The 14,208-nt window shown below is 36.0% G+C and overlaps 2 protein-coding genes across 2 annotated transcripts; both read left to right on the top strand.

The window, feature by feature from the left end:
* Positions 1-1,356: 1,356 nt before the first annotated feature.
* LOC132732108 (uncharacterized) lies at positions 1,357-2,639 on the top strand. The gene is made up of 2 exons (XM_060718472.1): positions 1,357-1,694; positions 2,313-2,639. Exons 1-2 carry the CDS (start codon positions 1,422-1,424, stop codon positions 2,637-2,639), a joined length of 600 nt encoding a protein of 199 aa, XP_060574455.1. The 5' UTR covers positions 1,357-1,421.
* Positions 2,640-3,175: 536 nt separating this feature from the next.
* LOC132732107 (uncharacterized) lies at positions 3,176-12,141 on the top strand. The gene is made up of 6 exons (XM_060718471.1): positions 3,176-3,370; positions 4,415-4,522; positions 4,846-5,026; positions 9,006-9,760; positions 9,862-10,820; positions 11,898-12,141. The coding sequence occupies exons 1-6, from the start codon at positions 3,176-3,178 to the stop codon at positions 12,139-12,141; spliced, it is 2,442 nt and encodes an 813-aa protein (XP_060574454.1).
* The last annotated feature ends 2,067 nt before the right edge of the window (positions 12,142-14,208 follow it).

Below are 14,208 nucleotides of genomic sequence, written 5' to 3'. Positions count from 1 at the left end.
TATTTTTATATACGTTTTTCTTGTTTCATTCTGAAAATTGGTATGATTTCCCTTAAAATATATTTAATACATTTCAATTCAAAATCAAACATTAAAATCAACATTAGGTATTCAGTGTATGGACGCTACCGAATATGTGTTAATTCAATTGTAATAAAATGTTCAACATTTAATCAAAACAATCGGAACATCATTCGCAGTATAAAATGCTGTTTAACATTGACTCAATAAAACGAAATCGTCTTCATAACAATGATGACGTTATCAAAAAAAACGAAGCGAGGAACCAAAGGGCTTGGTTCACTAACCTCATAAAAGTGCCCTAAAAATTTGAAAAAATAAAATATCTTAACCAAATCAAATGTGTTTGTTTTTATGTAGACCTATCCTAAACCTGTACAAATATGTAGCCCATTAAGATTTTGTGATGAATTTTTCCAACAAAAATATCACTTTCACACATCCTGGTTTTAACAAAACTGGCTTTTTTGTGATTTTTTTGCATGTTTTATCCTAAAAATAGGTATGAGCCACCACATGTGCCAATTTATCACTTCGCATCAGTGTTCAATAAATAAAAACAAACATGAAAATGTATGTTTCCAAGTGGCACACGTGGTGGCTCATATCTAAATTTGAACTTAAGGCACAATCATAATTGAAAAAATCATGTTTAAAAATTTAATTTCAAATAAAACAATTATGTCATAACATGTTGTATCAATAAATAAATTACAAATATTTATAATAGATAATCATTTCAGCAATGTCTGTTGTTGAGAAACTATTAGATTTAATGTTTTATCTGTTAAATATAATTTTCCAACAACAAGGACGAAACGATATTTTCGAAACGGTTTGAGTACGAATACCGCTGTTGCCAACGATAAATGTTTGTAAACAACGACACCACTACAAACAAGGTAGATTTAAATGTTTATTATATTCTTACCCCCAAAATAAATATTTCACATTATTAAACATAGATCTATATATATTTTAAATACTGTATACTTTATTTGAGAATAGTCATATTCTTCTAAATTAAATAAATAAACGATCGACTAGCAGCAGCGGTGCAATCAAGTGTAGAGATCCAAACTTGAATGGCTTCAATCTTAAATGGATACGTATGTGAACAAATTTTATTGAAAATGAATCTACAATGTAATTAAGTTATGAAAAATATGAAAACGGTATTTGAAATATGTGCTATAAATGAATATTTAAACAATAAACAGAGCAGTCTGCTATTTTTAGCTCATGCGTGCGATCGATATCAAATACTTGATTACTTGGCGCCCAAGGTATGAATTCCGCTGTAGCGCAGTGGATAAGACATCTGCTTTTGACGGGAGCGGCCCGAGTTCGAATCCCACTACTGATGATTTTTTTTTATTAGTTTTTTTTTTCTTACAGATATGGTCAAGCATTACATCTGCACAATTTGCAATAGAAAAGCAAATCGTCGAGACAGAAGACCTGTACCGGCAAATATTCAGAAATATTTAAAGAAAAATCTGTCAATTACTTGCACACTCGATAGTGTTGTGTGTTCTGGATGCAGAATCAAATTTTATAAAAAACTTAGAAAACCAAAAGAATCAGGTCCCGTACCGGTTGATGAGAGGGGTGATGCTGGCGATGCACTCGTTCCGCCGTCCACAAACGAACGATTCACTAGTCCTCCATCGGTAAGTGCACGCGATTACAATCATAATATATTTAAGAAATTAATAATAATCAATAAGTAACATTACATGGTATAAATGCGTTGTTTTAATGTTGTATTATCTGTAACCTAAATAGATATTTAACATGGACTGTTAGGCACACGTTCCACAATATATAACATAGGTAGCTTAAATCATCATATTTACTTTGTGTTTGAGTTTGAAATAGTTTTTTGTCAAATGGGATTGCAGTATTTTAATTGTTAAATATGAAAAATGAGATGAATATGCTTAATTCAAAATAAAAATATATGTTCTGTTCTGTTCAGTATTTTAAATGAATCGTAACACATTTACTTTGGTAATCAGCAAACTGTGAATCAATGTAGTAAAATCGACTGTTTATATAAATATTTTAATTTGAATTGAAATGAATATAATTAATTTAAAAACACCAAGTTCGTTAAAAGTTTATTAGTACACAAAGAAATTGGTCACCGCGGCCAAACCTGTTCATTACTACGTATTCCACAAATCAGTCGAGCGGCTCTTGGTAAAATTAAGTTTTAAAATGCTCAACACTTACTTATACTTAAAACTTCTTAGGACATTATTATTATACCATTTCTTACATTACAGGTAATGCTGAAAATCTCTTCCACAAGCAGAAGCCACAGCCGCTGTTTCGTGTGCAAAAGGCCTGGACCAAAGTTGGTGTGCCTTCCAGCAGAAGGGCGCTTTACAGTCTTCCTTGACCACAACATACTAGTACCAGCAGACGCAAGGTGTTGTCCAGTCCATATTTCTGATGGGACTCTGACTCAAGACTCTTTTTCAAACATACAGACGCTGACAAGTACTTCTTTGCTTAATCGATCTTCAATATGTAATATACTTCAAAAAATGAGAAACGCTTACCTAAATCAGAATACATCACTTAATTTTGATGCATTTAGACGAACGTGATTATCCATCTCTTACTGGGCTTACCAAACCACAGTTTGATGATTTTTTTCAGTCATTTGCTTCATCACATTAAAACAACGCATAAAAGGTCTCCAAGAACAACCGTTGGACTTTTTCTTGTTAAGCTTTACTCTGGAATGTCCAATAAACTCCTGTCTACAATATTTGGCTTAAGCAAGTCAAGCGTTCGCCGCGCAATTGAGACCGTTCGTCTAATATCAATGAGAACATTTGTTCCGCTATATCTTGGCATTGAAACTGTCCAAGGTCAACCCTCATTCAGAACCACACACGCCATTTTGCAAAGACACTTTTCAACGCTGATGACAACCAACTGATCCTTGTTCTTGACGGAACATATATTTATATAAATAAGTCAAATAACTTCAAGTTCCAGAGGCGTTCATTTAGCATGCACAAAGGCCGGCCATTGGTTAAACCTATGGTTGTTGTTACAAACAACGGGTCACTTTGTAACTATAGTTGGCCCTTACCTTGCAGATGGCAAAAACAACGATGCGGCTATACTGAACCATATGCTACGTGCCAATATTCAAAACTTCCGGGAGTTTTTACAGGAAGGAGATATTCTGGTAGTTGAACGTGGCTTCCGGGATTCGCTGACTCTCCTCGCTGACCTTGGAATCAACGCTGAAATGCCTGCCTTGATCAGCAAAGGACAAAAGCAGCTATCGACGAAGGAAGCTAACTCCAGTCGGCTAGTTACAAAAGTATGTTTAAAGGCACATCGTGCATCATAAATACATATTTTTGTCATTCTTTATAAATGTCAGACAAGTTATAATAATGCTTTAATAATGAATTTAGAGTATGTTTCAATTAGTTAATTTACAACTTAAGAAAATAGCGCTGAATATGTTGTAATATATCGTAAAGTGGCATAATATATACAAAGTAGTATTTTGACTTCCGTACAAAAACTTATCCACTATGTAATTAAACCAATTGTCAACTGTGTTGGAGTAGCAAAAATCATTGTTTGTGTATAAAGCAAATTATCTAGTTGCTGGGTCATATGGGGGTTGCGTTCGTTGAACGCCGCCTTTCCTTGTTGATCTTGTTTATCATATTTTATGGAAAATGTAACATGGTACTTTTTTTAGGAATAAATTGATAGCATGAATTGATGGGCCTTTAATATATTTAATCGGGTTTCGTAGAATATAAATATTTGTTTAGGCAAATGAAAAACATTTGATGCAGTAACCATATGCTATGTTTTTTTAAAAATTAGTCTGCTTTAATAAAGCTAAAATGTAAATAATACAATAACTTATAAATAATATTCAAAACATTTTGTTTTCTTAAAAAAGCCAGGGTGAAAATGGTTATTATCATATCTAATAGGATACAAAAAGGTGTTACTCATGATTTATGCGTACATCAGCTTATTTTTTTAAAAAATAAAGTTTCTCAGCTGTATATTGCTTAGTACGTATTTACGTTTTTTGGACGATTCATGTTATCAAATTATCATTATTAAAAAATAAATAATACAAATAATCATGTCATCAAAAATTAAACAGTGTCTTTCTTAAAGAGTTGGACGAAATATATACGTTATGTTCATAGAAGAAAAGTATTGACCTAGTGCTTGAACTAACGACCCATAGTTTCAAAAAATGACAGTATTTCTAGCCTATTTAGATACTATTCAAATTGAGTTTATGTATAAAGGTTGTTTACCTTAAAACTTAAATGAATATAGTGTAACGTTTGTGTTTATTTGTAATTATACCATTTCTAATTTTCAGGTAGGATTGGTTGTTGAATCGGCCAACGCTCGAATCAAACGGTTCAAAATGCTTGCAACAGTACTTCCATGCAGCCAGGTGCCCTTCATTGGAGACTTTGTTAGGATTGTATGGTGGCTAATGTAATAAAACCTTCCTGCACTGAGTTCACCGTCTCAGACAAAGGCAATACGGCAAGTTGCCCAACAAATGTTGTTTTGCTGAACAGCCAATGTGACTTTTACAAGAGTATGTACAAGAGCGTGGTCTCGAACGGAAGTTAAAAAGTATGGAAAAGTCCCCGTGAGAGATGTACCGTTTCCGCGACTGTCAGAGGAAAATTTACCACGACCTTTACGCTTGGGTGTTATATCAGTTTGAAGCTTGCGTCCAGTTACATCCAGGGAGCCATCTTCACTGGGGGCATATTGAACATACATTGTCCATTGTAGATGACACGTCACTTAACTGACAGTTTACGGTTGCAAAGGAGTTCGGCCATCACACAAGCCAGCAGCGAAATTCTCATGTGGATACGGTCCAGTGATCACGGCAGTAGAGGCTTGGGTACTGCCAGTGCCGTGCTGGGGCACGAGTTGTTGGAATGTGCGCGCATGTTTCGGCCATCGTCTGGTATCTTTTTTTGCTAGGCATCAAAGAAAGCACGCGGTACGTGTAAGGGACTGGGGTAGTCATCTAGAAGATGCCCCGCTACATTCCAAATCGACTCCAGTTCTGACAGTGATTAAACATTTGCAAATAATGAATACAAGAGACAACGGACTTTTACAATTGTAAAATTATAAATGATTCTTTATCTTTTTATCATTTTTAACGGCTTTTTAAACTGTTAAGATAATCGACAATCAGTAACTTAATCAATAAGAATAATTTGGTAATTATAATACAATATAAAAATGTTGTAATTATTATTCCTGTAGGTACATTTATTGACTTTGTAAAGAACTTTTTTTGCCAGACAGTCAATAGCTTCAGTTACTCATTTAATTATGACAAATTAAAAAATAATTATTCAATTTCTCTTACACAGTGTAAGATGAAAAGGTATCAAAATGGGTATTGAACCGCGTCACTCGCTGATGAATAATCAAAATATTACTGCGAGCTGTACAATCAGTACGGATGTGCGTGAACAATTTTTTTTGGTTATATAATTAAATAAAAAAGATTATTTTTTTCGTTCTGAGTGATAAAAATGGAACATATTTTCAATCGACATGATCAAATTCAAAAATATTCTCCATCGCCAGTCCGGCCGTGAAAATATATAGAATCTTATCATATTTTCCTGAAAATATTTTCTAATTTCACTCAAACGAAAAAATGTCCTCTAATTATATAGCTGTATAAAGAAGGTAAATAAATACATGTAATAAAAATGGCGGAGACTGTTTTTGAAAAAAAAAAATGAAATAAACATTGTACAAACTCAAAAAAGAAAAGTGAAATTGAAAATACATGATTTTTTTTTGAAAAAAAATCACTGCTTTTGTTATTGCTTTAATTATCGTCAGATAATAGGTCCGAAATGAAACGAGCTTCATTTACATAATATGTGTAATGTTAAAATTAAAAAAAGTGATATAAATAGGTATTTATGTTTATAGTTTCTATAATTAAGAATCTATATTTTATTTCTCAGTTCTCTAAAAATAAAAAAATTCAAACGGCGCTATGAAAACGTCAAAATTTGCGGATTATTTTCCCGCGTCGATGACGTCGCGCTAACAATGTACATAATACGTACATGTTTCTCAGGCTTAGAAAACAACGTCATATATGATAATAATGAAATAAAAATAGCTGATTTTAAAATAAGATTGTTCAAATCTGAATTACTGTAAGTTTCAACACTTTTCGAGGTTGGGCCAAATTTGATGGTTAGTGAACCAAGCCCTTTTGTAGCTACTAGCTCTATTTACAACAACAACGAAAGTGTATATATTGTAAATATTGTAGTTATAACATACATGTATATAAAGAGAGTGATAGTGTCTGCGTATTCTATGTATTGTTATTTCAATGTAATGTGTGTACATGCATATTTATTTGTGTTACTGTTTTTGTAAATAATATACATAAATGAAAATTGTTCTAACCTAGTCATTACTTTGTTTTTATCCCCCGCCGATGGAATCGGGAGGGGGATATAGTTTTGGCGTTGTCCGTCCGTCCGTCTGTCCGTCCGTCCGTCCGTCCATCCATCCGTCCGAATTTCGTTTCCGGAGTAGTTCTCTGCAACTAATGGCTGGAATTCAACAAAACTTTATGGGAATGTTGATCAGCATGTGAAGTTGTGCACCTGGGTATTTTCGTCTGGATATTTTTAGTATTTTTAGAGTTATTGCCCTTGACTCAGTAAAATTTTGTCCGAATTTCGTTTCCGGAGTAGTTCTCTGCAACTAATGTCTGGAATTCAAACGAAACTTTTATGGGAATGTGATCAGCATGTGAAGTTGTGCACCTGGGTATTTTCGTCTGGATATTTTTAGTATTTTTAGAGTTATTGCCCTTGACTTAGTAAAATTTTGTAATTTTCAACTTGTGTCGCATGAACTCAAAAAGTATTTGACTAGAGTCATGAAACTTTACAGAATGTTGATCATATGTGTAGTTGTGCACCTGGGTATTTTCGTCTGGATATTTTTAGTATTTTTTAGAGTTTTTGCCCTGCACTTAGTAAAATTTGTAATTTTCAGCTTGTGTTCGCATGTAACTCAAAAAGTATTTGACCTAGAGTCATTGAAACTTTACAGAATGTTGATCAGTATGTGTAGTGTGCACCTAGGTATTTTCGTCTGGATATTTTTAGTATTTTAGAGTTATTGCCCTTGACTCAGTAAAATTTTGTCCGAATTTCGTTTCCGGAGTAGTTCTCTGCAACTAATGGCTGGAATTCAACGAAACTTTATGGGAATGTTGATCAGCATGTGAAGTTGTTTATCCCCCGCCGATGGAATCGGGAGGGGATATAGTTTTGGCGTTGTCGTCCGTCCCCGTCCGTCCGTCCATCATCCGTCGAATTTTTTCGTTTCCGGAGTAGTCTCTGACAACTAATGGGCTGGAATTCAACAAAAACTTTTATGGGAATGTTTGATCAGCATGTGAAGTTGTGCACCTGGGTATTTTCGTCTGGATATTTTTAGTATTTTTAGAGTTTTATTGCCCTTGACTCAGTAAAATTTTGTTGAATTTCGTTTCGGAGTAGTTCTCTGCAACTAATGTCTGGAATTCAAACGAAACTTTATGGAATGTTGATCAGCATGTGAAGTTGTGCACCTGGGTATTTTCGTCTGGATATTTTTAGTATTTTTAGAGTTATTGCCCTTGACTTAGTAAAATTTTGTAATTTTCAACTTGTGTCGCATGTAACTCAAAAAGTATTTGACCTAGAGTCATGAAACTTTACAGGAATGTTGATCAGTATGTTGTAGTTGTGGCACCTGGTATTTTCGTCTGGATATTTTTAGTATTTTTTTTTAGAGTTTTTGCCCTGCACTTAGTAAAATTTGTAATTTTCACTTGTGTCGCATGTAACTCAAAAAGTATTTGACCTAGAGTCATGAAACTTTACAGGAATGTTGATCAGTATGTGTAGTTGTGCACCTAGGTATTTTCGTTCTGGATATTTTAAGTATTTTTAGAGTTATTGCCCTTGACTCAGTAAAATTTTGTCCGAATTTCGTTTCCGGAGAGTTCTCTGCAACTAATGGCTGGAATTCAACGAAACTTTTTATGGGAATGTTGATTCAGCATGTGAAGTTGTGCACCTGGGTATTTTTGTCTGGATATTTTTAGTATTTTAGAGTTATTGCCCTTGACTTAGTAAAATTTTGTAATTTTTCAACTTGTGTCGCATGTAACTCAAAAAGTATTTGACCTAGAGTCATGAAACTTTACAGGAATGTTGATCAGTTATGTGTAGTTGTGCACCTGGGTATTTTAGTCTGGATATTTTTAGTATTTTTAGAGTTATTGCCCTTGACTTAGTAAAAATTTTTGTAATTTTTTCAATCACAATCATCAGTCACCGGGGCCAGAAAAGTTGTTTCAAAAATGCAAAATTAAAAAATCTTGTCTGACAGTACAAGGCCTAGAGCTTTTGATATTTGGTATATGATTATAACATATAGGTCCTCTGCCAAAATTGTTCAAATTTTAGCCCTGGTGGGTCAAAATTGGCCCCACTCCAGGGGGGTCATAGATTTTCCTTATATGTATATAGTGAAAAAACTTAAAAACTCTTCTTGTTTGAAGGTACAAGGCTTCAAGTTCAAAGAATTTTACAGTTTATGCCATGATTAATATATAAATAAAGCCTTATGTCTTCAGTTGTTGTGTTAATAATAACCAGTACTCGGCGGGGGATATAAATTCAACGAATTTGCTTGTTTATTTAAAAAAACACGGTCTTTCCTAATATAACAATACATTAATTAAGGGGTCGAAATGTCCGGTATATTTAAGGGGTCTAAATGTCTTAGGGGTCTATGTGTCAGGGGTCGAGATGTCTAAGGGGTCGAGGTGTCAAAGGGTCTAGATGTCATAGACTCATCTCAGATATACGACCCCCTTGGAATACTATGCCCAGTTACCGTCCGAGCCAAACTTCTGTTACAAGACATTTGGAAACAAAAGTACGAGTGGGATGTACCACTTCCAGAAGATATTCAACAGTCATGGTCAAGCCTAGCGAAAGATTTGAACACTGTTGCCACATTTAAATTCCCGAGAAGATATTTCTCTAAAACAAGCGAAACCGGAAGTGACAGTCGGACAACCTTGCACATCTTCGTGGATGCAAGTATTAGATCGTACGGTACAATGGCGTTCATCTGTAACGGGAAAGATTCAACTCTGGTGATGGCTAAGAATCGCGTGGCACCGCTCAAACCCTTAACTCTGCCCAAACTTGAACTCATGGCGGCGCTGATTGGAGCTAGACTAGCGAAATATTTGCAGACTACATTTCCTACAGCAGACATCACACTATGGTCCGAAAGTCAAATCGTACTTTATTGGCTATCTACGAAAAAGACACTGAAGAGATTCATCGAGAATCGTGTAAAAGAGATATGTGACCTTACGAGCCAATACGCATGGAAATATTGTCCAATAAGCGAAAATCCAGCCAATTTACTGACAAGAGGAATAACAGCTGAAAAAATTATGCAGAACGATCTTTGGATGAAGGGACCGATATGGTTATGTGACAAGACAAAATGGCCGTTATGGGAGGTCTCAAACAGGTTACACGTGCAGACGATAATTGAAGAGCAAGCCACCGGAAGTCAGCAAGCAGAGATAGACGAGCAAATGATATCTAAGTTACATATCACGTACCTAGTAATAACATGCAGAATATTATTGACATTAGGAAATTCAGCAATCTAAGTCGGTTACTTCGAATTACAGCTTATATTCGCTGATTTATTCAAAACTGCAAGGTCGACCAGTCGAGACGAAACTTCGACCATCTTTCTACTAGTGAACTTCAGCAAGCAGAACAGCGATGGATACATTATTGTCAAGCAGATGTATACAGTACAGAGATACGTGAATTAGAGAGAAACCAGGTCAAAACACCATTAATAAAGCAGCTTCGGTTATTTCGTGACCAGACCGGATGTATCCGTTGCGGCGGAAGACTTAACAACGCAGCCGTGGATGACGTCAAAAAGTACCCGTACCTCCTACCAAAGAAGTCTAGACTTACTAAATTGATAGTTCGCAATGCGCATGAGTTACTTGGCCATAGTAGTTTAAATGCTACAGTTACCAGCATAAGACAGTCATTTTGGGTACCAGCGATACGACAATGCGTGAACGCCGTAATCCGAAACTGTGTCACATGCCGTAAAGTGCACGGACTTCCATACAAGTCACCTGAAGTGCCCCCATTGCCGAAATTTAGAGTAGAAGAAGCCCCACCCTTCACCATTACCGGAGTAGATTTTACTGGTACATTATATATCAAAGAACCCTCTGGAGCAGAGAAAAAGGCATGCATATGTCTATTTACGTGTGCTGTTACCAGAGCCGTTCTTCTTGAAGTAGTTACAAGTTTATCAGCAGACTGTTTCTTACAAGCTGTACGACGATTCTCAAGCAGGAAGTCGCAACCCAAGCTCATAGTTTCAGACAATGCTAAAACGTTCCAGACGGCGTCTACTTATTTGAAAGCCATGTTCGAATCCAAGGTCGTCAGAGAGTCCCTAGCAAATACTGGCATTGATTGGAAATTTATACCTGAGAGAGCCCCATGGTACGGAGGTTGGTGGGAGCGACTGATAGGTCTTACAAAACAAACTCTCAAGAAAATCCTTGGCCGTGCAATGGTAGATTTGGAGACTCTACAAACCATTATTACCGAAATTGAGTCCCTGCTGAACGATCGACCACTGACGTTCGTTTAATCAAGCCTAGAAGACCCTGAGCCATTGACCCCAGCACATCTGTTATATAGTCGTAGGATTAGGTCCTTACCTTACGTTGGAGCGGAGATTGAACCCAGAATTCCATCAACTGTAGAACGCAACATTATCTCTAAACGGGCTAGGAACCAATTCCGAATTATTAAACAGTTTTGGACACGTTGGAGAACGGAGTATCTCACAGCACTCCGTGAGCGACGTAACAAACCCGGAAATAACTCACAAACTATCTGTACCGGGGAAGTGGTACAGGTCCAGGAAGATTCGCCACGAACCCGTTGGAAGCTGGCAGTAGTCGATAGCCTTATCGCCGGGAGGGAAGGCTTGGTTCGAGCAGCTAGAATTCGTTTTAGCAATGGACTGTACGCTACTAGACCGATTGTGAAACTTTATCCACTCGAAGTAATAGACAATAGAGACTGTGATTAACAAAACGAGAAGAAAGACTTCATAAATTGTGAAAATTATTCGAGATTTTATAGAGACTTTCGAATAGCTCACTGAAAAAAGTTCAAAACTACACTTATTCATTTAAATAATCTAAGAAATGAATGCACCGCGTTAACAGAGACTTTCAGATTTAAATGATGAACATTTTATTATTAAGTAATACATTTCTTTTAAATCAGATTTATACATTGATAACATACGTGCAATTTCATGTGCTATTTATTACTTTTCGCGGCCCCCAGGATGTCGTAGATTAACATATACTTTCCAGCGCTACTTTGTACTAAATTGCGCTTTGTGATAAGTTGACGTCTGTGTCGTCATTATTGTTTATCATTGTTGTTGTTATTGTTTGACGTAGAGACTTGTAGTAAACTGAGAAAAGAAGACACAACGCTGTAGTACTTTATCAATCAATATACGATATTCTGTCTATTAATATTACCTCCACTTAGGGGTAAATTTTATTCAGGCCTGTTCAGTTATCTCGACAGGTTAAGTCATGCAGTTGAAATGCTGCTGAACGTGGTGCTACTAAGGGGCTGTGAACAGCATGCATGTAATACTCCTTTCATTTAATACTGCTTTGATATGTAAAGATGCATTAAAACCGACCTAACCCTAACCCCGAGAGTGTGGACACAGGATTTCTCTCCTTCTTCGGACTTAGATTTAGAAACTTATTTAATGAACAGATTGAAAAATGAGAAGAAATCTGCCAACAGGAAAAAGATGATGGCAAACCAACGTGACAGGATGCAGTCTTATATAGAGGACGCTCTCTCAACTTTAAATGAGCAAGGTGAAAATTCACAGTTAGATACACCTAACCCTAAAGAGTGAAATAGTGTGATTGGTGTTTTGACACACAGGACTCTGCTTTTTTCCGTTGATTCATTCGTCGATTTACATTAATTCTTGGTTTGTTCTTAATTACCATTGTAAGTAATCATTTTCAATCGGCCAATTCGGGAAATGTGCAATAGTCTTAAACAGATAGGACTGTCGTAGACCTTCTAATTATAACAGTTGATTCCATCGTTGATTTTAATTAATTCTTGGATCTTTCGTAAATTAACATTGTAAGTAATCATTTTTAATCGGCCAATTTGGGAAATGTGCAATAGTCTTTAACAGATAGGACTGTCGTAGACTTTTTCATTCGTGATTTTATTCGTTGATTGGAGATTAATTAATAGTTCGTTGTAATAAATTGTAACAATCATTTTAAATCTTTTTCCTCCGCCTGTCTGACGGGGTCATCGTCCCGCGGAGGTGAACATTGATAGCACCTGTTAGCTGCTATCAATGGCCAACGGTCAGACATTTTAATTCTGAAATGCAAAATCTATTTTCATAGAGGATATCTTATATTGTACGGAAGAGTAGACAACAAATAATATTCAATATCTCTCCGTGATCATTACGGAAAGATTTAGGATAAATGTATCAAGCATTAGAGAATGATAACTTATCCAAAAACAGAAAGGCGCGGGTGGCGTTAGAAAAAAAAAGACCCTGGTAGATAAAGTCATAAAGGAAGCATGTGACATCTAGACATCTCAGTGCCAATATGAGATCACCCCTCACGTGCTGTAGCTGTCTTGCTGTTTTACGTACATCGTCGTGCTGATAGATTAGAGCTTCACCAATAGCGTCAAACAATAACCTCTTAAATCTGCATGATCGTTTGCAGCAAACGCAAGGTTTGCACACCATTAAATAAGACATGTCCATTTCTTCTAATGGAAAGTCCATTTCTTCATCACGCATAGGTAATTGGCACACCTCGCAAGTACTTGGACCGCAGAAAACTCTTTCACATGTTACGGAGCTAGGCGGTTCAATTACTGCACCTCTCATTGGTGATGAGTTGCATTTCTGGAACAAGGCCATTCCTCCGTCAGCCATAGGTAACTGGCACACTTCGCACATACTGGGACCACCGCACAAACTTTCACATGTTACGGGGCTAGGTTCCCCATATATTGCTTTCTTCACCGGTGATAAGTGACCTCTCTTGAACATATAAGCAATGTCAACCTCATCTAAAGCCGTTCCAAGGCATTCATCCAACAAAGATCGAATAAGCATCTCGTTTGAAGATGACATGGTTAGCTGTAAAATATTAAATTAAGGTCGGTAATTAAAAGTCTAGTGGCCAACAATAACAAAAAAGTAGGTACAACACGGCTCAAAGCTAAATATCATACAGGATAATCTGAGTACTCATAGGAGAAATGTCCGTTATTGTAAGTAAAATTCATATGGTTCAGGGTAATAGAAAATATGAAAGTGAGTAATAGACTGGGTAATAGACTGGGTAATAGAGGGTAATAGAAAATATGAAAGTGGGTAATAGACTGGGTAATAGAGTCATAGAGGGTTATGGTGAGTAAAGGGTTAAGAGTAATAGAAAATATCAAAGGGGGTAATAGACTGGGTAATAGAGGGTAATAGGATTTTTGGAAAAATATAAAAGTGGGTAATAGACTGGGTAATAGAGTAATAGAGGGTTATGGTGAGTAAAGGGTTAAGAGTAATAGACTGAGTAATAGTAATAGAGGGTTATGATGAGTAAGGGGTTAAGAGTAATAGAGTGGGTAATAGAAAATATGAAAGTGAGTAATAGACTGGGTAATAGATTGGGTAATAGAGTGTAATAGAAAATATGAAAGTGGGTAATAGACTGGGTAACAGAGTCATTGAGGGTTATGGTGAGTAAAGGGTTAAGAGTAATAGACTGGGTAATAGAAAATGTCAAAGTGGGTAATAGACTGAGTAATAGAGGGTAATAGGATTTTTGGAAAAATATAAAAGTGGGTAATAGACTGGGTAATAGACTGGGTAATAGAGTAATAGAGGGTTATGGTGAGTAAAGGGTTAAGAGTAATAGACTGAGTAATAGAG

This window comes from Ruditapes philippinarum, unplaced genomic scaffold (assembly GCF_026571515.1).
Source record: "Ruditapes philippinarum isolate M1 unplaced genomic scaffold, ASM2657151v2 ctg8885_1_1_1_1, whole genome shotgun sequence".
NCBI lineage: Eukaryota > Metazoa > Mollusca > Bivalvia > Venerida > Veneridae > Ruditapes > Ruditapes philippinarum.
Note: the sequence above shows the minus strand (reverse complement) of the source record. Positions and strands in the feature narration are given on the sequence as shown.

Coding starts and splice junctions, on each gene's coding strand:
- LOC132732107 (XM_060718471.1), top strand. CDS start 3,176: ATGCTACGTGCCAATATTCAAAACTTCCGGGAGTTTTTACAGGAAGGA. Junction 3,371..4,414: donor CCAGTCGGCTAGTTACAAAA/GTATGTTTAAAG, acceptor TCTAATTTTCAG/GTAGGATTGGTTGTTGAATC. Junction 10,821..11,897: donor CTGAACGATCGACCACTGAC/GTTCGTTTAATC, acceptor TGATATGTAAAG/ATGCATTAAAACCGACCTAA.
- LOC132732108 (XM_060718472.1), top strand. CDS start 1,422: ATGGTCAAGCATTACATCTGCACAATTTGCAATAGAAAAGCAAATCGT. Junction 1,695..2,312: donor GATTCACTAGTCCTCCATCG/GTAAGTGCACGC, acceptor CTTACATTACAG/GTAATGCTGAAAATCTCTTC.